The 25,492-nt window shown below is 35.4% G+C and overlaps 1 protein-coding gene across 6 annotated transcripts in view; it reads left to right on the forward strand.

Moving 5' to 3' along the window:
* The window catches only part of DYNC2H1 (dynein cytoplasmic 2 heavy chain 1), a 365,259-nt gene that overhangs the window by 271,702 nt on the left and 68,065 nt on the right, over window positions 1-25,492 (forward strand). For all 6 annotated transcript variants that reach the window (XR_016219689.1, XM_051820199.3, XM_002708539.6 and 3 more), the window contains one exon: window positions 12,237-12,353. Coding sequence is in view for 5 of the 6 variants with exons in the window: in XM_051820199.3 (XP_051676159.3) it covers window positions 12,237-12,353 (117 nt within the window). In the remaining variant the exon portion in view is untranslated. The remainder of the gene's footprint in view (window positions 1-12,236; window positions 12,354-25,492) is intronic.

Genomic DNA, 25,492 nt, shown 5'->3' on the forward strand with positions numbered 1-25,492 from the left:
ACATGCCACTCTCTCCTGGGCTCTATGTTCTCTTCCTAGAAGTATGCAGTCAGATGAATTGAGACAGCTTTATGTGTTTTTTGTCTCTTTCACATTAACCATACTCTCTATAACCATGGAGAACTTGGTTAGAATATGTCTTGGAGGAGAATGAATTAAATATGGCTTGTGCCTTTTCACCTACCTGCACATTGCTACTTACGTCTCTCTGAAGGATTGGGGAACTTTCTGTTATCTATTTGAACAAGTTTTCTGCTTTTTTGGTGTTCTCAAGACCCTCTTGACACACAATAACTTAGATATTTGCCTTTTAATACTTTTCTATAGTTCCCATAAAATTTCTTCATTCTTCTAAATTCTGTTTCCTTTATTCTCCTCCAGATACCTTATCTTCAAGCTAATGAATTCTCTGTACTGTCCATTCTGCCATTGAAATTTTCGATTGCATTTTTATTCTTTGCAATGTACTGTACAACTCAAGGATTTCATTTTAAAAAATTTACTTCAATCTGTTAGATTTGTGTTAGGGTTTGTTCTGTTTGTTTTGTTGTAGCTCCGTCTCCTTAAATTTGCTGATACTAGTTGCTTTGTGATTAACTTTTGTTCTTTATTTTGTTCATTAGGTAAAAACATTATTTCCTAAAGCTTTTGATGTTTGATGTCTTTATGTATGATGCCTGTAAACTGAAGCATTAGGTTTTGATTCCAGATTTTCAGATCTAGCTTTTTTCTTGTCCTTTTGGGATTTCTAAGTAGTCTACTTATTTTTCTGTGAATCTAGAGTCTTTTTCTATTTTTATCCTAGATAGTAGTCTAGGCTCAAGTTTGGGATGAGTCTATTTTTGGTGTATTGTCACTGTTTTAGCATAGGATGCACCCCGAATCTGTCACTTTTGTGTTCAGAATGATTTACAAGAGTGTCTAAGAAAGGGTAGTCTGTCTCTGAAATTCTATTTGTGGGCCTGAAGTATCCTAGACCCCATCCCCACAGTCACTAACATGCATTTAGGCATGGAGGGAGTTTGCCTAACTCTTGGCCTCAGCGTTTAGGGACAACTCCCAAACTCTCATGTAGTGACTTGCTATGTCCCTCCCTTTGCTTCCCTCAAGTTGAAAGTTGCTGTCTCCATTTTGTGCCACCTGTGGTTGGGTAGGAATGGGATGGTCAGTCTTATGGACACAAATGCTGCAATGTTACATGACACCAAGAGCCCACACCACTCCCACACACTGCCATAGAATAGGGGTAGGACCACATCCCATTTTGCTATGGGTTGTCTCTTGTTAGGAAGACTTGTGGCCTGAGACTACTGCAGCCTGCAGCAGTAGAGACTGGCTGAGATAAAAGCCAAATCAACTGTGGCTACAGTTCACGTGGCTCTACAAAGCTGTATCTGCATGCGTTAGGTTAAAAGACACCATGCTCAGTTTCCCATGCTACTCCTATGCACTTAGAATCTTTCTGTTTATTATCTGCCTGACATTGGAAAGATGGTAGAAGAAGTCCATTGGCCATGCAGGCTGACACTAACCTGGGCCACACTTGAGTTTGATAAGCACAATTCCCTTTGATAAGCACAGTTCCCTGCATAATCTGTTGGGGTGCATTGGTTCCATATGCAGCTGGTAATGATCCCAATCAGATCCCTCTCTTGGGCAGGTCTCTGCTCAAGGCCAAGGCAAATCTAGAAGCTCTTTCTGCAAGCAATGGCCTGGTAATAAAGGCCTTTGCCCTCTTTTTATGCTAAGTCTCACTGTGGTGCCTGGCACTGAGTTCCAACACATGGTTCTATGTTCACTTCTCTGCTATATAACTGTAACTAGAGTCTTGTTCCTTGTCTGCATGAGGCTGGGGGAAGTATGGTTTAGACAATCCCTTACCTGCTTGACTAAGGATGGTTCAGAGACTCACTGCAAGTACTGGCTTGGAGGCAGGGGTCATGGGTCTCTGTCCAGTCCTGGGTTTCAAGTCTCAAGTCTGGACTTGATTCCCTTTCCCTCTATCAAGCAAATGTCCTGTTTATCACCATTGTTCTGCTTGGTTCTTAGGGGAGAGGAGACAGGTAATTCTTTATTTCCTGACTTCTTCAATGTATCTTTTATACACTAAAACCAGGTACTGTGGTCTCTCATCTGACTCCATTGCCTTGTTTGCAATTAGATGTCTCTATGAGTAGTCCATTGCTGGAGTGTCTGTCACCGTCTTGGTCCAGCTCTGCATTTGTACAAAATTATTTTACTAAAAAAATTTTGATTTTCCTATCATATTGTTTTAATTTCATATGTCTTTGTCTCTAAACATATGTATATATGGAGTATTAACATATACACATTTATAGCCCTTGTTTTTTCAGAAATCTTATTTAAGTTATACAACTTTCATGTATTTAATACATACAGATTTAGAAACATAGTGAAATTTCACCCCTTACCTCCCTGCTGCCCACACTCCAGCCCTTCTTCCTCTCTCTCATATTCTCACTCTTTTTACAAAGATCTGTTTTCAGTTTACTTAATGATTGCATAGTTAGTTCTACACTCAGAAAAGAGTTCAACAAATAGTATGAAGAAAAAAAAAAAAAAACCCTGTTCCTCAATGGAAGAAAGAATGGTTATAAACAATCATCGAATCTTAAAATGTACATTTAACTCCAATGCATTACATTTTAGGTGCTCTATTAGTTATCTCGGATCAGGGAAAACATATAATATGTTGCCTTTTTGGGACTGGCTTATTTCGCTAAATATAATGGTTTCCAGTTGTGTCCAAATTGTTGCAAAAGACAGGGTGTCATTTTTTTCCACAGCTGAGTAGTACTCCACAGTGTATATATACCATAATTTCCTTATCCAGTTAACAGTTGACAGACATCTGAGTTGATTCCATATCTTAGCTATTGTGAATTACGCTGCAATAAATAGGGGGTATAGATAACTCTTTCAGATGCTGATTTCTTTTGGTTTGGGTAAATTCCCAGGAATAGAATGGCTGGATATTATGATAGGTCTATATTCAGATTTCTCTGGTATCTTCCATACTGTCTTCCACATTGGATGCACTAGTTTACATTCCGACCAGCAGTGGATTGGGGCAACCTTTTGTAAACATCCTCAACAGCATTTGTTGATTGTTGACTTCTTTATAAGAGCCATTCTATTGTACAAGATTGCTTTAGCTATTCGAGGTCTCTTGTGCCTCCATATAAATTTCAGCACCAATTTTTCCAGATCTGAGAAGAAGGTCTTCGGTATCTTGATTGGTATTGCATTGAATTTATAAATTGCTTTTGGGAGAATGGACATTTTGATGATATTGATTCTTCCAATCCATGAGCATGGAAGATTTTTCCATTTCTTTGTATCCTTTTCTATTTCTTTCTTTAAGGTTTTGTAATTTTCATCGTAGAGATCTTTAACGTCCTTGGTTAAGTTTATTCCTAGGTATTTGATTGTTTTTGTAGCTATTGTGAATGGGATTGATCTTAGAAGTTCTTCCTCAGCCATGGCATTGTCTGTGTATACAAAGGCTGTTGATTTTTGTGCATTGATTTTATATCCTGCTACTTTGCCAAAATCTTCTATGAGTTCCAATAGTCTCTTAGTAGAGTTCTTTGGGTCCCCTAAATAAAGAATCATGTCATCTGCAAAGAGGGATAGTTTGAGTTCTTCCTTCCCAATTTGTATCCCTTTAATTTCTTTTTCTTGCCTAATAGCTCTGGCTAGAACCTCCAGAACTATATTGAATAGCAGTGGTGAGAGTGGACATCCCTGTCTGGTCCCAGATCTCAGTGGAAATGCTTAATCCCATCAGGGTGGCATGTACCAATGCCATCTCACTATTCCAAATGATCAATTTCAGTTCACAATTGATCATAATGAAAGGGCTAAGAGTCAAAGGGAGCACATAAACAAGTCTAGTACCTGCTAACACTAACCGATAGAATAAATAAAGGGGAGAGTGATCCAACATGGGAAGTGAGATACTCAGCAGACTCATAGAATGGCAGATGTCCTAAATAGCACTCTGGCCTCAGAATCAGCCCTAAAGGCATTCGGATCTGGCTGAAAAGCCCATGAGAGTATTTCAGGCATGGAAAGCCAAGACACTCTGGCAAAAGATCTCTGTGAGTGAGATCTCAGTGGAAAGAACAGGTCTTCAAAGAAGGAGGTACCTTTCTCTGAAGGGAGGAGAGAACCTCCACTTTGACTATGACCTTGTCTAAACAAGATAAGAATTGGAGAACTCAGAGGGCTTCCATAGCCTTGGAAACTCATGACTGGAGCATAGGGAGATTACTGATGCCATAGACAGGAGTGTTAATTGGTAAAGTCAACAACAGGAGTCACTGTGCACTTACTCCTCATGTAGGATCTCTGTCCTTAATGTGCTGTGCATTGAGATTTAATGCTATAACGAGTACTTAAACAATATATTTCACTTTGTGTTTCTATGGGGGTGCAAACTGTTGAAATCTTTACTTAATGCATACTAAACTGATCCTCTGTAAAAAAAAAAAAAAAAAGAAAAGAAAGAAATTATCAACTCCCAACTTGACTCTCACTGGGATTAAACATGACAATAGGTCTGATCTGATTTCATCATCATTTAAAAAAAATCATCTATTATTTTTCACTTTATGTTTCTGTGTGGGAGCAAACTGTTGAAATCCTTACTTAATGTATACTAAGCTGATCTTCTGTATATTAAGATAATCGAAAATGAATCTTGATGTGAATGGAAGGGGAGAGGGAGTGGGAAAGGGGAGGGTTGTGGGTGGGAGGGACGGTATGGGGGGGAAGCCATTGTAATCCATAATTCGTATTTTGGAAATCTATATTCATTAAATAAAAGTTAAAAAAAAAAAGCCATTCTAACTGGAGAGAGGTGAAACCTCAATGCGGTTTTGATTTGCATTTTCCTAATAGCCAGTGATCCTGAGCATTTTTTCTTGTATCTGTTAGCCATTTGAATCTCCACTCTTGGAAAAATACCTGTTCAAGTCATTTGCCCATTTCTTAACTAGATTGTTCATTTTGTTGTAGAATTTCTTGAGCTCTTTATATGTTCTAGATGTTAACCCTTTATCGGTTGTGTAGTTAGGCAATATTTTTTCCCATTCTGTCAGTTGCCTCTGCTGAGTGTTTCTTTGCAGTGCCGGAGCTTCTAAGCTTGATGCAATCCCATTCATCAATTTTGGCTTTGGTTGCCTGGACTTTTGGGTTCTTTTCCAAGAAGTCTTTGCCTATTCCAATGTCTTGCAGAGTTCCCCAATGTTTCCTAGTAATTTGATGGTCTTGGGCTGTAGATTTAGGTCTTTGATCCATTTTGAGTGGATTTTTATATAAGGTGTAAGGTAGAGGTCTAGTTTCATACTTCTGCATTTAGAGATCCAGGTTTCCCAGCACCATTTGTTGATAAAACTGTTCTTGCTCCAGGGACTGGTTTTATTTCCTTTGTCAAGATAAGTTGGTTGTCGATGCATGGATTGATTTCTCGAGTTTCTATTCTGTTACATTGGTCTGTTGATCTGTTTTTGTACCAGTACCAGACTGTTTTGATTACAACTGCCTTGTTGAATGTCATGGAATCTGGTATTGTGATTCCTCCAGCTTTGTTGTATAAGATTGCTTTAGCTATTTGGGGTCTCGAGTGTTGCCATATGAATTTTAGGATCATTTTTTCTAGACCTGAGAAGAATGTCATTGGTATTTTGATTGGGATCTCATTGAATTTGTAAGCTACTTTTGTTGATTTGGACATTTTCATGATGTTGATTCTTCCAATCCATGAACATGGAAGATTTTTCCTTTTTTAGATGTATCTTTCTTTAGTGTTTTGTAATTTTCATCATAGAAATTTTTGACATCCTGGTTAAATATAGTCTAAGGTATTTAAATATTTTTGGAGCTTTTCCGAATGAAACTTATCTTAAAAGTTCTTTCTCAGCCATGGCATTGTCTGTGTATACAATCATTATTGATTTTTGTGTGTTGATTTTATATCCTGCCACTTGACCTAACTCTTCTATTAGTTCTAATACTCTGTCAGTGGAGTCTTTTGGATCCCTTATATATAGAATGATGTCATCTACAAATAGGAATAGCTTGATTTCCTCCTTCCCAATTTGTATCCCTTTGATTTCTTTTTCTTGCCTAATGTTCTAGTTAAAACTTACAAGATTATATCATAGCAGTGGTGAAAGTGGGGATCCTTGTCTGGTTCCAGATTTTAGGGGGTATGTTTCCAGATTTTCCCCATTCAATAGGATGCTGGTCATGTGTTTGCCATAAATTGCCTTGATTGTGTTGAGGAATAGTCCTTCTATACAAAATTTGCTTAAGGTTTTCATCATGAAAGGATGATGTATTTTATCAAAGGCTTGCTTTGCATCTGTTGAGATAACCAAATGGTTTTTGTTGTTCTGTTTGTTAATATGATGTATCACATTTATTGATTTGTGAATACTGAACCATCCCTGCACACCAGGAATAACTCTCACCTGGTCCAGGTGAATGATCATTCTGGTGTGTTGTTGCATTCGATTGAAGATTTTTGTATCTTTGTTCATCAAGGATATTGGTCTATAGTTCTCTTTCTCTGTTTTCTTTTTCTGGTTTAGGAACTAAGGTGTTGCAGACTTCATAGAAGGAGATTGGGAGGATTCCTCTCCTTTCAGTTGTTTTGAATAGCTTCTGAAGAATTGGAATTATTTCTTTTTTATATGTCTGGTAGAATTTATCAGTGAAGCCATCTGGTCCTGGGCGTTTCTTTTTTGGGATGGTCTTTATTACTGATACAATTTCTGTCTTGGTTATTAGTCTGTTTAGGTTTTCTATGTCTTCCTGGCTCAATTTTGGTAGACTGCATGTGTCTAGGATTCTATCCATTTCTTCTAGGTTTCCCATTTTGTTGGAATACAGTTTTTTTTAGAAATTCTTTATGATTTTTATTTCTATGATATCTGTTGTTACCTTTCCTGTTTCATGTCTTATTTCATTGATTTAGGTCTCTCTCTCTCTCTCTCTCTTTTTTTTTTTTTTTTTTTTTTTTGGTTGGACCAATGTTGTATCAATTTTGTTTGGTTTGTTCTTTTTCTGTGTTCCTGGCATGTATTGGTAGGTCATTTATTTTGTACCTTTCCAATTTTTACTTGTAGACACCAATTGCTATAAGCTTCCCTCTTACACTGCTTTTGCTGTATCCCATAAGTTTTGGTGTGATGTATTGTCATCTTAATTTGTTTCCAGAAATATTTTTATTTCTCTTCTTTTATGACCCACTGATCATTCAGGAGCATGTTGGTCAGTGTCCATATGTTTGCGTAAGATCTACAGATTCTTGAGTTGTTGATTTCCAGCTTATTCCATTGTGGTCAGAGAAGATGCATGGTATGATTTCAGTTTTTTTGATTTTGTTGAGGCTTGTTTTTTATGGCCTAGCATATGGTCTATCCTAGAGAAAGTTCCATGCACTAGTGAGATGAATTTATATTCTGCAACTGTGGGGTGAAAAGTTCTATAGATATGTTAGTTCCATTTGTTTCACAGTGTCGATTAACTCTGTTCTTTCTCTGTTGATTTTCTGTCTAGTTGATCTGTCCATTGCTGAAAAAGGGGTATTGAAGTCCCCAATTACTATTGTATTAGAGTCTGTGTCTCCCTTTAGATCCATTAATATTTCTTTTTTTTTTTTTTAAGATTTTATTTATTTGAAAGGTAGAGTTTTAGACAGTGAGAGGGAGAGACAGAGAGAAAAGTCTTCTGACCATTGGTCCACTCCTCAAATGGCCGCAATGGCTGGAGCTGCATCGATCTGAAGCCAGGAGCCAGGTGCCTCTTCCTGGTCTCTCATGTAAATAGCCCTTGTTTTTAGGTGGAGTGTTTAGTCTGTTCATAGTTTCTGCAACTTTTGATTTTATCTTCATTCATTTTAATTATTTTTGCAACTTTCTTTGGTAAGAGAGTCCTTCTTTTGTATTTATTCATTTAGATTCATTTTCTGTTTTTCTTCTATTTAAGAGAATTTATATTATGGCATTTTTTCCCCAGTGTCTGTCCTACATTTTTGCATATCTTCCTTCCGAATCAGGTGTTGATTTAGCATGCTTTAACCTTGGTCATTTCATTCCAATATATATGTGATTATTTTTCAGTGTTTTATTTCTGTAGTATTTTGGCATCAATTTTTTTTTTTAGATTTATAAATTCTTTGGCCACGTCCTTCATTTGCGTTTATTTTTTTTTAACCCATTAGGACTCTTTTTCTGATGTTTCCCTCATAAACTGCATGCTCTTCATATTGAAGATATGTTAATGGTACTTTCTCAATTTTGCCTTGAAATTTCATTTAATTTTTTCTCAAAGTATTTTGCTATGTTTATTATAATTTTAGTATGAGAATCTTTTTCTCAGTGTTTTGTCTCATTGTTACAGTTGGGAAAGAGCTGGCAGTTTTTGTTTGCAGTAAATTCTTGTTTCTCTTATTCAAATCTTCTTTTCTTTTGGTGTTCTGAAATTTTCTTTCTACTGTGCCAGGTGATTTAATTTATCTTGCTTGGGATTCTTTGCACTCTCTGAATCTGGGGAATATTATATATCACTAGTTCTGAAAATTCACAGAAAATTTCTTTTTAAAAATTGTTCCTACCTCATTTTATTGGGTATATACACATTGAGTATTCCTTATCCGGAAATGTTTAGGACCAAAAGAATTTCAGCTTTTGTTTTTTGATTTTGGAATATTTCTTAGTCATAATGAGATAATTTTGGAGATGAGACCCAAGTGGAAACATCAAATTCGTATGTTTCATTTATACCTCATACACAAAGCTAAAGATTATCTTACACAATGTTTTTAAGTGCACCTTCATTTTACCTGTGACCCATCACATGAGGTCATATGTTGAATTTTCCACATATAGTGTAATGTGTCTGCTTGCAAAGGTTTGAATTTAGGGGGTGAGTGTTATAGCACAATGAGTTACATCACCACTTCTGCTGCTGACATTCTGTATCAGCGCTGTTTTGAGTCCTGGCTGTTGGACTTCTGACATAGCTCTCTCCTAATGTGTCTGGGAGATGGCCCACCTGCCTGTGACCATGCAGCTCACATTGGAGACATTGGAGAGGGAGATGGAGTTCTAGGCTCCTGGCTCCAGCTCCTGGATCCTGACCTACCTTTAGCCCTTACGGCCATTTGGGGGAATGAACCACTGGGTGGAAACTACCCCCACCCCGTGTGTGTGTGTGTGTGTGTGTGTGTGTGTGTGTGTGTTTGTCTACTTTTACATCTCTCACACTGACTTTCAAATCTTTTTTTTTTTTTTAAGCCTCGGGTTTCAGAGCATTTTGTACTTTCAGATTAGGCTTGTTTAACATGTTTTTAGCCTTCTCATTTTCTTTGTTTTGGAAGTCTAACTTATGTTTTAATATCTATGGTTTTTTCCTCTCTCCTAGTCTCTAATAATTTCCTTATTTCTTTAGCATTTCAGTCATAAATTTTGAATTTCTTTTTGTTGATGACAGTGTTGCTCATTATAATTTTGGGATATTCTTTTTTTAGAATATTTCTCCAGACACCTAGTTTTCCATATCTCTTGCAACAAAAAGTGTTCCAAATTTTCTTTGAAAATCATTTTTTCTTCTATAAGATGGGAATGAACATTTATATTCACTAACATTTCTGAAAAGACTTACTAAAGGTCACTGATAAAAATATAGTCTACGATCGTAGAGGATATCAGCCAAAGAGAAAATTAGAATGGAAAAAGCAAGTAGATTAGAGAAACAGTTAATAAATCAAAAGGAGAACACAACAAACAGTCCTGTGCTCTGAGGATGTATTACACTGGTAGTATTGATAAATCTAAAAATATTATGTGTGCTTCACAATATCCAAAGAAAAAGAAAAATACAATTACAAATGAAATGTGTTGTCTTGAAATAGAAACATACCATTGATTTAGGGGAAGCATGGGTATTCCCAAAATGTTTATGATTGGTTTTTGCAATGTTTACAAGTGAAATGAGTGACCGTATTGTAGAAGCATCCCTGTAATTCTTACAGATGCCCAAAGCATTCTAGTGCCATGATGTCAGCTATTAAATATGGATTGAAAATCAAAGAATTGATGTAAATGTTTTTACTGTAATCCCCTTTGACTCCATTTGAAAGAAGTATTATTGAAAAAATTACTTAAAATATGAATAAAAATATATATGTAGGTTTTGTAAAAATAAAAGATGGCCCATTATAAGTTATGGCCCTGTCCTCAAAAATTTGTATATATATTTAAATTCCATTTTTATTATTCTGCTCATTAACAATTACAGTCATACTATATGGAAATATTTGACATTTTTCTAGGTGATATACATTTAACTCAAAAAATATTAGAATACTTCAAAAGTATGTAGGGAAATGGAATGATGTTTAAGTTTATTTTTCCATGGACATTTTGAGGTGTGCACATGCACACACACCCACGTTAAAATATGTTCACTCTTTCCTCTTGGCACTTCTTTGCATTCTTGTTTTCTTTCATGTTTGACAAATTTAAAACACAAATGAGTGAATGATAACCTTTATTACCAAAACTAAAATGGTACTTCCTTGGAGTACCAACTAGTGATATTTTGTAGTCCAGCAAAATCTGATAAATTAAATGCTGCTGTAAGATTCAGATAGAGTAAATGAAAATAATTTATCAGAAAAAAATCAAACACCACAATTTTTAAAGACTAAATCAATCAAAAGCTCTAAACATAGCTTGAATTTAAAAATATGATTGTGGATGAGATGTTTAACAATTAAGTACTACATTGATTCTGAATGATTTATGGTGCTTATTTTACTATGAACTTTACTAATATAAGACCCTAAAAGTATGAAGTGCAGCCCAATATTTTAAAAAGGAAAGATATCCTATACCTCTAAAAAGAACAAAGTAAAATTTAAAATATTAGCTAAAACTACTTTCTTGGATTTGTTTTATGTATATGAGAAGGAATGAGATAGTACATTTTTAATATTTGAAATTTTATGAAGAACACTGGTTTTATTATTTGAGTACACAGAAATACTCATACACAGTATCAAATCTTATATCTAGCATAGTTAATAATCTTTTTGGATCATTTTCAGCAAATGATAAATAAGCTTAATTAATGTTCTTAAAAGGGGAGCAATTAAATGCTATTTTAGAAAAAAAAGTGGGCCGGCGCCGCGGCTCACTAGGCTAATCCTCCGCCTTGCGGCGCCGGCACACCGGGTTCTAGTCCCGGTCGGGGCGCCGGATTCTGTCCCGGTTGCCCCTCTTCCAGGCCAGCTCTCTGCTGTGGCCAGGGAGTGCAGTGGAGGATGGCCCAGGTGCTTGGGCCCTGCACCCCATGGGAGACCAGGAAAAGCATCTGGCTCCTGGCTCCTGCCATCGGATCAGCGCGGTGCGCCGGCCGCAGCGCGCCGGCCGCGGCGGCCATTGGAGGGTGAACCAACGGCAAAAGGAAGACCTTTCTCTCTGTCTCTCTCTCTCACTGTCCACTCTGCCTGTCAAAAAAAAAAAAAAAAAAAAAAAGAAAAGAAAAGAAAAAAAAGTTTGTTTGATGAGATTGATGATAAAAAAACTAATAATAAGGAAGTTTTTGAAGTGCAACTCCTAAATAGGAAATAATTATTTTCCTTGTCTTGTTTAAATTACCTGACCTACATTACTTTCCTGGAAGCCTTGTGTGTAGAGGAAACATGAAAATGAAAACATAAAATTAATATAGAGCATTAGAACTCAGTTTTATAAATACTTTGACCAGTCAACAATTACTTAAAATTCCCTTACCATTTTCTAGTGTTTGCTATGCTGCTATCTTTCCTGTCATTTTAAGTACTTTTTTAACATTTTAAAATTATGAAATTTCAATGAGAAAAATGCAATATAGATTTCAGAGATGAGCAAATAGACAGTTTTCTTAACAATAAACAAGTAGAACTTTCTACATAAAGAAGCTGCTTTCCAAATGAGTAATTATAGTGTATAATTTTTATGATTTTCTTCAAATTTAAGTTCCTTTTTTAAAAACTATTTAAATTAGTAAAATGTGAAGACAATTGAGCAGAGATAACAGTATTAAAATCTGTTTATAGTAAGCTTTTTTTATTTACTTGACCTTTATTTTTGTTTTTGTACTTATGCTATTTCTCTCTGTATTTATTTTCATTCATGGTTACTAATTTTTTCATTTAGGTTATTTCACAGTTGAGGATCTTGGGAAGATCAGTTACAGCTGGTTGCAAATTTGATAGAGAAATCTGGTCTAATGAACTTTCTCCCATTCTCAATCTCTGGAAGAAATTAAACCAGGTTAGTAGTGAATTATTCTTCTCATATTTTCTTTTTTCCCTTTATTTTGTTAGCACCTAAATCTACGCTCCCCATCCTAAATCTATGCTCCCATTTCTGCGTGAATTATAGAGATAATCATATTGCACGTGTTCCTGTCCCAAATGTATTGGACCGTCATCACTTTTTTCTTTATGACAATTGATGTTGAAGTTACTGTTCTTTACCCTATTTTCTCAAGTCAGTCTTTGCTTGTCTTTATATGAATAACCATATTTATTCAAATTTTCTGTATTTGCCACTAACAGTTCATTCACTGTCTTAATGTTTGGCAATGTTTTCTTTCTTCAGACTCATAGTTCTTGTTTCTATGAACAATTTATAATCTTTTTATGACCTTAGCCCTTTTGAACTTTTTGATGATTTTCTAGGTATGTAATTCTTAAAATTTGTACACACATGCAGCTGTATTTTATAATTTGTGTGTATTTGTATTGTAACATAGGTAACTATTCTGAGAATTATAATGCACTATTTTTGGCCTTCATTTACAGAATAAAATGGAAATTGAATGATATGAATAATTGACTAAATTTGCTCCTTATTATACAACAAACCTATTGTAAAAGTAATCCTAATTATTATAAATAGCTCATCATACATTTTAGAGATATAATCCAGATATCTATTGAAAGTTTTACTTTTCTCTGAAATATAGGTGAATTTTCTTAACCCATTTTCCAAAGTTTGGGGAGATGAAGTCTATTCCACAATTTTGTCAGTTTATTTAAAATTTTCTGTTTCTGCTTTTAAATGTGCATTGGGTGTGTTGGTTCCAACCCACATTACTTCCAGCCTTGAAATACAACTTCTATGTATTTTTCATAAGAAATTCAGTTGTGTGGTTTTGTAGTTTTAATGGACATTTGTGAAGTTGCAAATAACAACTCACATTTCTAAGTCTGTGCTCTTTTTACTAATTCACTTTCTTTCGGACTATAATCTTTGAGATGTCAGTGCTTCCTAAATTTACCATAGTTGATTCCACACCTGGTATGAAGTTTCCTAGATTGTGCACTTTTCTTCCTTCCTCCCTGTTTTTCTTCATCTGGCCCATTTGATTTTATTGCTGGCTCCCTTTCTCCACTGCTGACATACATACATACATTCTGTGTAATTCTGGAAATTTTGTTTCTATTACATAGGGAAGATCATAAACATAACTTCAAGTCTTATGTATAAATCATTTACCTCCTAAGACCAACCCATGATTAGAAACTCAAATTGGTTTTCTGTCTTTCTCCAAATTCTGATTTTTGAATGTAGAGAATAGCCTACTAATAGTTCTCTGACATTGGGTTTATGCCACAATATGTCCCTTACTACCACATTCCTATGTACAGATGAAAAACCAAAAAGATGGAGCTTGAGTAGAGTACAGTATCCTAAGAACATTAAGGTAAGTTTGTAGGTAGAAGCAGAGATTGTAGTATGTGTTGCTTTAACAGAAATGATATGGATAAAGTCAGTAAACTTGAAATGTATGATCATTCTGAGGGCTTGAGTGATCATTATGAAGAGGCTAGGCGAAGGGGAAAGAAACCAAGGATCCAGTACCAAAACACAGTTATCAAAGGGAAGGGTAAGAAGTATAGTTTGGATTAATTTTTTGGACACATTGGCATACACCTGCTTTGGTTCTTATTGTTCCTACTAGAATAGGCAGGTGCCTTTGGATTAAACTGAAGATCCCTACTTTTTTTGAGTTCATTTTCCATATCCTTCATATTTTTCTACATTATATAATTATTTTTTAAAACCTCATTTCATTACTTAATGCTGTCATTTGTGATCTTATTCCGTCTGGCTGGCTGTCTTCATTCTTACTTCTTTGTACCATAGTTCTGTATTTTTGCTACACAAGATCACATGCTATTATCATTTATTTAACATGGCAACCCCTTTTAAACATTTTTATTTGTTCTTCTGGTTCTTTCTGCCTACTTTTACATTCCTTCCTGGTGAAGTAGATTATTTTTTAAAAGCCTTAATACTGTAACACAAACACTGCTGTATCTCTGTAGCTTTCCCGACCATATGATTACAAATCCGATAGTAACAAAAGTTATTAAACTTACTGCCTTGTCCTTAAAATTCTCATAAAATACTTACTGTCTTGGTTCACAGAAATGGTGTATGTAAAAAGGATCATGTTATCTCTATTTATATCTATTACTTATTTGTAGAGCTGTTTTACTAATCTATTAAAGTTCTCTTTTCTTGGTTTATAATTAATTAGTTATTTCTTTATATGAAGCAACATGGGAGTTAAAAATTGCTCATTAAAATGTAATTTGCATCCCCAAGATAAACATCCCAATCAAAGTATTATGTTGGCTTTTCAATACAAGGAACACAATTTTATTTTTAAGAATTTTGAAATTATTTGCCATGGAATATGTCATAACTTTTTTCTTTCTGTTCATAGATAGATCCAAGTTGTTAAAGTTCCACTAGGTGAAATATTTACTTCCTGTTGGAGCAGGCTACTTTTGAAGACAGTTTATTGAGCAGGCTGATAAATAGCTGGTTTCCTAGAAGCCATCCCATTTGTACAGCCAGCTGCTGTCTGAATGAGCAATCTATGTCTAGTGTAAAGATGTGGCAGTTAAATATTTTAGATTGCCCATTATTGATCTAACACAGTGATAAGAATGTAGTTTCTGGAACCAGGCTAATGGGTTGAAAATCTTAAGTTCTAGCACTTCCTGGCTACACAACCACAAATTGAATCAAATTCTTTGTGCCTACATTCTCTTATCTGTAAAATGAAGATGATGATAGTACTTTTCTCATAATATTGAGGATTAAACTAGTATATGCAAAGTTTATATTAAGACCTATTTATGTTAAGTACTCTTTTTAAAAATTATTCATCTTACAATAGTAGAACATTTGTTATAATTTTTCATCTATAAAATATGACCATTACTTCAACTGCCTCTTTAATAAATACTAACAAATTATTTTCCTTGTTTTTTAACTTATTTTGCATATTTTTAAAAATTTATTTATTTATTTGAAAGTCCAAGTTACACAGAGGGAGGAGAGGCAGAGAGAGAGGTCTTCTATCTTCTGGTTCACTCCCCAGTTGGTCACAATGGCCAGAGTTGTGCCAATCCGAAGCCAGGAGCCAGGAGCTTCCTCCGGGTCTCCCACCTGGGTGCAGAGGCCCAAGGATTTGGGGCATCTTCAGCTTTGCCAGGCCATAGCAGAGAGCTGGATTGGAACTGGAGCAGCCAGGACTTGAACTGGCACCCATATGGGATGCCAGCACTACAGGCAGTGGCTTTACTTGCTATGCCACAGTGCCAGCCCCTGACTCGTTTTAGAACTCGTTATCCAGTCTCTTTTTACCCACTCCCCCTTGCCCTAGCATTTTCAACTGCTACTAATCACTATTCCAAATGCCAATAGACATTTTAAAATTTCCACATATGAGAAAGAATATGCAGTATTTGTCTTGCTGGGTGTGGTCTAATATAATGACCTGCAGTTCCATCTATTTTGTTGAAAACATCAGGATTTCATTCTTTTTTTAATGATGAAAATATCCCATTTTGTGTGTGTGTGTGTGTGTGTGTGTGTGTGTGTGTGAGACATTTGTTTTGTCCATTAATCTGTCAGTGGACCCCTAGATTGATTCCAAAATCCATTTTGAATTGTGCTGCTATAAAAATGGGAATCAGCCATATTATTGATATGCTGACTTCATTTCGTTCAGATATATAACCAGGAGGGGCACCACTGTTTTTTATTTTATTATTTTTTATTTGAGAATTAGACAGAGTTCCTATATGCAGTTTCACTCTCCAAATGCCTTCAAAAGTCAGGGCTGGCCAGATCGAGCACCAAAACTGGGAGCTGGGAGCCTAGTCTAGATTTCCTGTGTGGATGGCAGGGCCTCAGTTATTCGAGCTATTGTCATTGCCTCTAAAGTCTGCATTGGTGTGAAACTGGAGTCAGGGGAGCTGGAGCTAGGACTCAAACCCAGGTATTTTGATATGGGACACAGGCTTCTTACACCACAAGGCTGCAGGTAGACTCCTTATGTATTTTGTTTTTGAGCACCCTCCAAATTGTTCTTCACAGTGCCTGAACTAATTTGCAATCCCACCAATAGGGTGTAAAATTTCTTGTTATTTTTTTCTTTTTTTTTATAATAACCATTTTGGAGTAAGATTTTAAGTTAATTATTTATATATATATTTGTATAATTATAGTATCCAGTCATTTATTAAAAATATTTGAACACCTAGTATGTTTCAGTATTTTATACCAGGAACTATATTCATGAGGGTACTTTTAAAAATTCATGGAAAATATGGTTTGAAAATAAGTATACCTTGAAATTCAGGCATGATTTTTTCCTAAGACACATTTTTCCATGAACTTATTGAAGACCTTATAGATGCTTGTGGAGAGAATAATCATGGTACCTACTTTATGGAGTTTACACTCATTTTTGAGACATCAAAAAATGAAGCAAGTAAGGAAGCACATAAATATATTATTACAAATTATTGCAGATATTAGGAAAGCACAGGTGCTGTTAGAATAAGAGAGAAGAGGGGCCGGCACTGTGGCGATCGGGTAAAGTTCCCTCCTGCAGTGCTGGCATCCCAAATTGGTGCCGGTTCTAGTCCCTGCTGCTGCACTTCCAATCCAGCTCTCTGCTATGGCCTGGGATAGCAGTGGAAGATGGCCCAAGTCCTTGGGCCCCTGCACTCAAGCTGGAGATGTGGAAGAAGCTCCTGGCTCCTGGCTTTGGGTTGGCGTAGCTCCAGCCATTGCGACCATCTGGGGAGTGAACCAGCAGATGGAAGACCCCTCTTTGTCTCTACCTCTCTCTGTAACTCTTTCGAATAAATAACATAAATCTTTGGAAAAAAAAAAAAAGCTTTTCCCTTTTTAAATATTTTTATCAGATATTTAGGCTAACTTTATATAAGTATTTCTCTTAGTGTGAAACCCCCTGAGGGCTTAATTTTGCCATTCTTTTCTGGCCTTACTACTGGCTAATTAGCATTCCATTATTTCAGCAACTGTGTGATTATTTTTTATGTGTGTGATTTTAATTATTAGTCAACTGGAATATATGAAATGTTCTTCTCAGTTTTCACAGCTGTTACTCTAGTCCTGGTTATCTCCTTTGCTCTTTCCAGAGTTACATTTTAACCTTATTCAGCCAGTCCAGTGTCAGCTTTCTGATCTTTTGGTATTTTCTCTTTATTCAACCAAATAGAGTATACAATGTAGGTAAACATCCTTATTCCTAATTTGATCTTACATATCTAATGTGTAGATGATGTAATAGGTATCATTTAAGTTCACTGTCACCCGGTACAGTTGTGGTTCAATATTAAGTTTATTTTGCACAAAATGCTTTAAGTATTACTGTGGCTTTCAAAAAAGGGTCTTCATATCTGTTGTTGTCAACAAAAAAGGTAAATATGCCAGAATATTTTGTTTTGAAGCAGCTTCCTTCACACTCAACCTCTTTATCCCTCTGGTTCCTTTTAATTGGAATTACTAATATAAAAGAAAATCTGTTATATTTGGAGTTTTTTATTAGTGACCTGAGAGGGGCTCTTCTGGCATTTATTATTTTAACCAAAAGAATGTTTATCTTGCAGTTCTGAAAAACTCAAAATATAACAACTACTAACCTGCTACTGAGTGTTGAGATTAATACTTAACTAGAAATCTTATCACAGGTGAATTATTTATCTAAAATGTGTGATCTTAGTTTATTCTTTCTAAAACTTCAGAGTCTTTAGGGAAATGTTGGTAGTTATGTTGTTAACCTGCATTCCTTTTAACAACAGCTAGAATTTTAGCATTTTCCTATTTAGGGATAATTGCAAAAAGAAAAACTGGTGTTCAAAATTTGAGTCAAACAGTATCTAAATGGAGTTGAAAGGAGGCATTTATAACAAACAATTTTTAAGTAACCCAAAATACATGAAATTTAAAGCATAAAAATGATTTATAATCTTCACTTTTGAGAAAATATTAAGATCTGGGAAGAGACAGACCCTGAACAGTAACAGGCAGGAGGACTTTGGACATACTGTTACAGCAATAAATACAGAGAATATTGCATCCTAATGTTTCTTTTGTGTGCTATTTGGCTGTTATTATGTTGAAACTAGGAAACAGAGGTCCTGAAATGTTTCTAGTGAATAAAGGCATTGGAGAATATAAATTAAGTCTACCTAATCAACTTATACTAATAATTTATAACATCTAAAATAATTTTGCAACTAATTTAGTAGATATTTTTGCTGTTTTACATTTTTTGAGGGGATCAACTATTATGTAAAAGGTAAAAAACAGGGTTATTGTGACAGTAGACATTCTTTTATTTTCACAGACTCATAAAAACTTAATGGAGGCGGCATTATGACTTCTCAGCTTAATTGGGAATCTTGTTTCCAATATGAAAACCTTAAAGCTCTATATGTTGCTAGAAAAAATGCAGATTCCTGGCTATTCTAGATACTTAACAGAAAATGAAGGAAAGATGCTAAAGAAAACCAAATATGTAATTTAATTTTTCTTAAGTATTAACCTTCCGTAATGTTGCTGCTGTTAGTAATATATATAAAGGATCTAACTTAGTACATGAATACATGTACTTAATTTTTTTTAAAAGATTTCTTTGAAAGGCAGAGTTACAGAGAGGCAGAGGCAGAGAGACAGAGAGTGATATCTTCCATCTGCTGGTTTATGCCACGATGGCCAGAGCTTAGACAATCCAAACCCAGGAGCTTCTTCTGGGTCTACCATGTGGGTACAGGGGCCCAAGGACTTGGACCATTGTCTGCTGCTTTCCTAGGTGCATTAACAGGGAGCTGAATCAGAAGTGGAGCAGCCGGGAATCGAACTGGCACTGCAGGTGATGACTTTACCCACTATGCCACAGTGCTGTCCCCTGTACTTAAATTTCAAAAGGTCAGAATTTCAACAACTTCAGGGGATTCCAGGAATTTAAAAATTCTGAGCAAGAGGGCTAAATAATACAAGGCCCAACTAACAAAATAAAGGAAGTAAGAGGCACAGTGAAAGAAGCAGTTTTATTGTGATGATGTCTTAAAGTCAGGACAACTATTTGATTCCTGACTTATTTGTTACAGTATTTTCATAATTTCTCATTGGAACATTTTTATGATAGCTACTTTATAATCCTTGTTTGATAATTGCAACTTTTATGTCATGTTGGTGCTTGCAACTTTTTATTATATTTTTAAATTGAATTAAGGTTGATTCTTTACTGGTTCTTGGTGTAATGAGTAAATCTGGACAATACCATGAACATTTTAAGCATCTATGAAATCCTGTTTCCTGTTTAAATCTTTTTCTTATCTAACAAGATAACCAGTTTGTTTAGGTTCAGAATGTAAATTCTTGTTCACTTTCATGAGTTATGGTTCTAATTTAGTTTACCCAATCTCTATCATGCTGTTCTGGTCTGCCTCCCTTATGTCTTGCATGATGGAATTTCACCCCCAGCAGTTCCATAGAGCCAGCTGGAGAGAGGGAGACACACACACTTATTACTGCGGTGGCGCAGTAGAGGTCAGAACTGCATCCAGAGGTACTGCAGGGGAAAAGCAGTGTCTCTTACTTCAGGGAAATGATAGAAGACAGCGTACTACCCAGACTCTCCACCTGGAATCTGTCCTTCTGAAGCCAGACATGATTCATGATTAAATAATTATAATTATCTTTTTTCAGTTGTAGAGTATTTTAGATTTGAAAGTAAAAAAAGTGTTGAAATTTTGCATTTTACTTAATAATAGGAAGTTTCTGGAGAGTCTCAAAATCTTATGTAAAACATAGAAATTGAACTCAGATTCCTTTTAATTTCAGTAACTTAGGAACTCCTAAAAATACAGTAAGTACTGGGGGCCGGCGCCATGGCTCACTTGGTTAATCCTCTGCCTGTGGCAGTGGCATCCGATATGGGAGACCAGGAAGAAGCACCTGGCTCCTGGCTTCAGATCAGCGCAGCCATTTGAGGGGTGAACCAATGGAAGGAAGACCTTTCTCTCTGTCTCTCTCTCTCAATGCCTATAACTCTGTCAAATACATTTTTTTTAAAAGTATTAAAAATACAGTAAGTACTTAATATTCAGGTAAAGACTAAAAATATACTTGTTTATTCATTTGGAACTGGGAAAGTGTGAGTTTGACTTATTGTTCAGGTAGGCAATTTTGATTTCTAGTTTGTACCTTAAACCACCAAAGGAGGGGAATTGAGGATGCCGAACTAAAGAGATTTAACACCACAATCCTTTAACTTTTAAAAATATTTATTTATTCATTTATATATTTGAAAGAGAGAAAGAGCGCTACCATCCCCTGATTACTCCCCAGATGACTGCAAAGGCCAGGGCTGTACCAGGCTGAAGCTTGGAGCCAGGGACTTCATCTGGGTCTCCTGTCTTCCCACTTTTATTTTTTCTACTATAAGAAAAATATTTTCCGTATTTTACTTTAATATGATTATAAATATAAAGTGATAAACTATATCTGAATGGAAAATAATACGGAACATTTTTAAAACAGAATAGAAAGAAGGTATTTTTACCATTCATCCTTAGTGCAGTATAATGTAATAAAGCATAGAACATGGAAGTCCACTGTGAGATTTGAAATTCTAACTCTACCTCTTCTACATAAGATTTAGCTCATTCTATTTCATCTCACTGCCAGATTGTCTGCTCTGAGAATTGAATATTATGATAAATTGTTACAATGACTAGATTACTTAATAATTGTAAAGCATGTGCCTAACACATGCTCAGTATTCAATAAATATTGACTATTTTTAACTGAGACTTTAAAGATATTAGGATAAACTAGTTTAGTGGTCTCTATATTGTTGTAATTTGGTATCCTTTTAAGAATAGCACAATTTTTCTAGTACTTGTCTCAAAGGCATAATTAAGAAAGATGCATTTCCTAATTAGGTTAAAATAGTTCTAGACAAATAAATGTAGTTTAATATATTGGGTCACTTTAGAATTTTAATTAAATTGCACATTAAGGAAGTTTTCTATTGAATACTAATGGAATTGTTTTAAATTACTAGCAAGAGTAATGATCATTATTTTGACAAATGATTAATGTATAAGTTCTAGATATTTAAGTGTTTTGCTATTCTGTTTCAAATATGCAATATTTCATTATATACATTTGTGTGTTTATTTTAGGATATGTATATACTACTTTATCAGACATGAGTTTTTAAAAATGCATTTCACAATTGCAATAATTATTACAGTTAGGTACTTTTTAAAATCATTTTTCTGTTAAAGCAATAGATTCTGAAAAGAAACATTTTTAAAAAAGAGGCAGCCAGGAGAGGGGAGGGGGAGGGAGGGAGAGAGATCTTGTCCACAATGGACTAGGCCAGGCAGAAACCAGGAGCTTGGAATTCCATCCAGGACTCCCACGTGGGTGGCCATTGGGCCCTCTTCTCCTGCCTTCCCAGGCAAATTAGTGGTGAGCTGGAGTTGAAGTGGGACTTGAACTGGCTCTCATATGGGATGCTAACATTACAGGCAGTGGCTTAACCCTCTGTACTGTAACTCTGGCCCCTGAAAGGAAGTTTTAAAGAATACTTTATGTATCAGAAGTTTTAAAATAGCTTTTATACATCAGAAACATGGAACATCTACTCACAATTTGATCAAGTCACTTATAAGATAGAAGCCTAGTTCTTTTCTTTTTTAAAGATTGATTTATTTGAAAGGCAGAGTAAGACATAGAAAGAGGGAGAGACAGAAAGACCGATCTTCCATTCTCTCCTTCATTCCCCAAATGGCTGCAAAGGCTGGGGCTGGGCCAGGCTGAAACCAAGAGGCAGGAGCTTCCTCCAGAGGTCTCACATGGATGCAGGGGTCCAAGCACTTGGGGTATCTTCCGCTGCCTTCCTAGGCACACTAGCATGGAGCTGGATCAGAGCCTTAACTGAAACCAGTGCCCATATGGGATGCCGGCACTGCAGAAAGTGGCTAAACCTGCTATGCCACAGCACCATCCTCCTTTCTTTGTTTTTTTTTTTACAATTTCATTTTACTTTTTTCAAAGGAAAAAAATTGAATATATATAAAAACTGTCATTTCACTAATTATTGCTAAAACTAAAAATGTAATTCTTTCAATATTTTGGCAAAACCATTTATTATTAATAGTTTATTCTGTCTTCCTATTAGAATATAGTAAGCTATAAAAATAATTGTTGGTATAAGAATACTTTTACTTTTTAACATTGTCATTAATAACATTGTCATAACAAAATAGTTATGATAGTGCCTGGCATGAAATAGGTATTCAGCTTGTTAGATTTATGGTTGTTTTTATCAACACTTTTTGTTATTATTGGAAAATAATGTTTGGTTAATTTACCTTTGAATAGGTAGCAAAATCAAGATCTCAGGAAGGTCTGCTTGAACTCATCGTTCTATCTTACTGTCTCTGATAGGGATTTGCTGTAGTGTTTTTTAGAAAGTAACATTCTATAACAGAAAGACTAATAAAACAATATTAACTAGAATTTAATATTCTTATTGAATAAATACTTTTAAAATTTTGATTACAGGTGTTGGAGGAAAACACCATTAAGTTAAACACTGCCGTAGTCAACATAAACATGAAATTAGTCTTAGATTAATTCTTAATCTACAGCAACTTGTTAGGAATACAGAAAACACAAATAGTGAATTTTTTTCTTCCGTATCCTGAAGGAGCAGTTACTCTGATATCATGTGAGGGTTTTTTTTGTTTTGTTTTGTTTTTTTCAGAAGCTGGAGGTAATTCTTCCCCATTCCTTTCAAGCAGAGATGGACATAAACAGTTCAGCACATTCTAGTAACTTCATTAACACTTAGCATAAACTTATAGTTAGGATCCAAGTCAATATTGGTAGTCCTGAATATTCTGTCTACATCCCTGGCTTCACCTCACCCTGTCCACTCTCAAAGCTCTTCATTTCTAAAAGCCTTGGAGTATGCTGTATTTATGATCCTATTCTTTGGTGAAGGTGTACTGGAAGTCACTTTGCTTGTATTGAATAATATACAAGTATGTAAGTTTTCCTATGTTTAGGTCTTTCTCTGTAAGGCTAGCTGCCTTGCTTTTCTCTAATTAAAGAGAACTTTAAACTGTTGTTTAAATAAACAAGAATTCACTTAAAACAGGTTAATGGGGTTAAGCCCTTGGGAGACTAAATAGATTCCCAGGACATTGTTTAAGGAGTAGGACTTCTTAGTTACTTCAGGTTTTTACTTTTAATCAGAGGGCTAAAGCCAACTAAAAATAGTTCTGCATTGCTTGTAATGAGGAGATAAATAACATGTTACTCTATTAGTTGCTTTCACAGTGTTCTGAAATTTGCATATCATTGAAAGAACCAGTGGTACCTGAGTAACTTATAATTTTAAGACAATTCCAAAACATTTTAAAATGCTGTTTGTGCAGTAACATTTCTGATGATTTTTACATTAGAGAATATTTGTATTTCATGTTAACATTTAAGTAATATGCTGAAGTACAGCTGTAGACCCATTTTTAGCCTCCCAATTCTTTTTCTGTAACTCCTAGAAAATATTATTCATTGGTGTTTTTATTGTAGTTTGTTAATAAGATTCATTTTTTTTTGTAAGTAATTTTATCTATTTCCTCTTGAATATTCTCTCTCTGGTTCTAAATTTCACCGCATTATTTACAGGCGTTGGGTTTGGGGCTTGTTTTTTCTCTTGCTTTGCTTTGTTTATGCCTTTGTTGTATTTCATACTCTAAAGCCAGCTTTTCCATCCATGTGTATTTCCTCACACTGACTGAACTGCAAGTTATGAGAGAGCCAGTATCCTGCAACCTCAGGCTAGTGCTTGGTATTGCTATTTCTTAGCCCTGAAGTAATGATGTAGTAGACAATGATCCTTTCAAGGCAATGTGAAAAGAAAATTTTGTAACCAAATCTCTTCCTAGCTTGGTTGGCCACAGACATGGCAATTTCCATATCCTGGCTTCTCATGCACAGATACCTAAATATGTTCTTAATGTGACATTTTCTGAATTCAGTGGTCTTGTTTGATCAAACGCAATATTCAGAAGTGGCAGATAGTTTGCCATTTTGTCCAGAAATAAGTTTAATTTTTTTTAGATTTATTATTTTCTTGTAAGGCAGATTTACAGAGAGGCAGAGGCAGAGAGAGAAAGAGAGAGGTCTTCCATCCATTGGTTCACTCCCCAAATGGCCACAACAGCTGGAGCTGAGCTGATCCAAAACTAGGAGTCAGGAGCTTCTTCCGTGTCTCACACTTGGGTGCAGGGGCCCATGGACTTGGGCCATCTAGTGCTGCTTTCCTATTCACGTTAGCAGAGAGCTGGATCAGAAGTGGAGCAGCCGGAACTCGACCTGGTACCCATATGAGATGCCAGCACTTTGCCTACTACACCACAGTTCTGTCCCCCTATAAGTATACGTTTTTAAACTTTATTTTAATTTTTACTTGTAAAATAAATACTGATTCTTTATTATGTGTTCTTTACATTAAATTTATAGTAACTAAATCTATCTAATATCTTGCAGTTTATCCTGATTTAATACATTATTTTTTCTCTGTCCTATTTCCTTCTGTAGTTATTACCATGATCAAGATTCTTTCTCATATGAATTATTGCAGAAAATTCCAAATTTGACTCTATTTCTAGTATATACATCATTCAAATCAACCTTTAAATCTTATCACATTGATTTTTCCTAAAAACTTTTTTTTCTCCCAGAACTTGATCTAATAGCCAACTTTACTTCCAAGCCTTTGTCATAGTAAAGACCCTACTGTTATTTGAACAAACTGTGGTGGGTTCTGTCTGAGAATTTTCTAAATGCTCTTTCCTTCTCCTGAAATCCCCATATCATGCTAAGCCAATAAAGGCCAGAGAGAATAATTCTCATTTTCCAGAAGACTTCTCAGCTTTTAATTCTCAGTGTTCATAGTATCACTTTATAGCGTCAATAATTTCCATAGAAGTAGTTTCAAAGCAGGCGGCTTAAAGTATGGCACTTGAGTAGGAAGTAGGAATTCT

The sequence above is a fragment of the Oryctolagus cuniculus genome, chromosome 1, assembly GCF_051225735.1.
Source record: "Oryctolagus cuniculus isolate XC-2025 breed Fujian yellow rabbit chromosome 1, ASM5122573v1, whole genome shotgun sequence".
NCBI classification, from domain to species: domain Eukaryota; kingdom Metazoa; phylum Chordata; class Mammalia; order Lagomorpha; family Leporidae; genus Oryctolagus; species Oryctolagus cuniculus.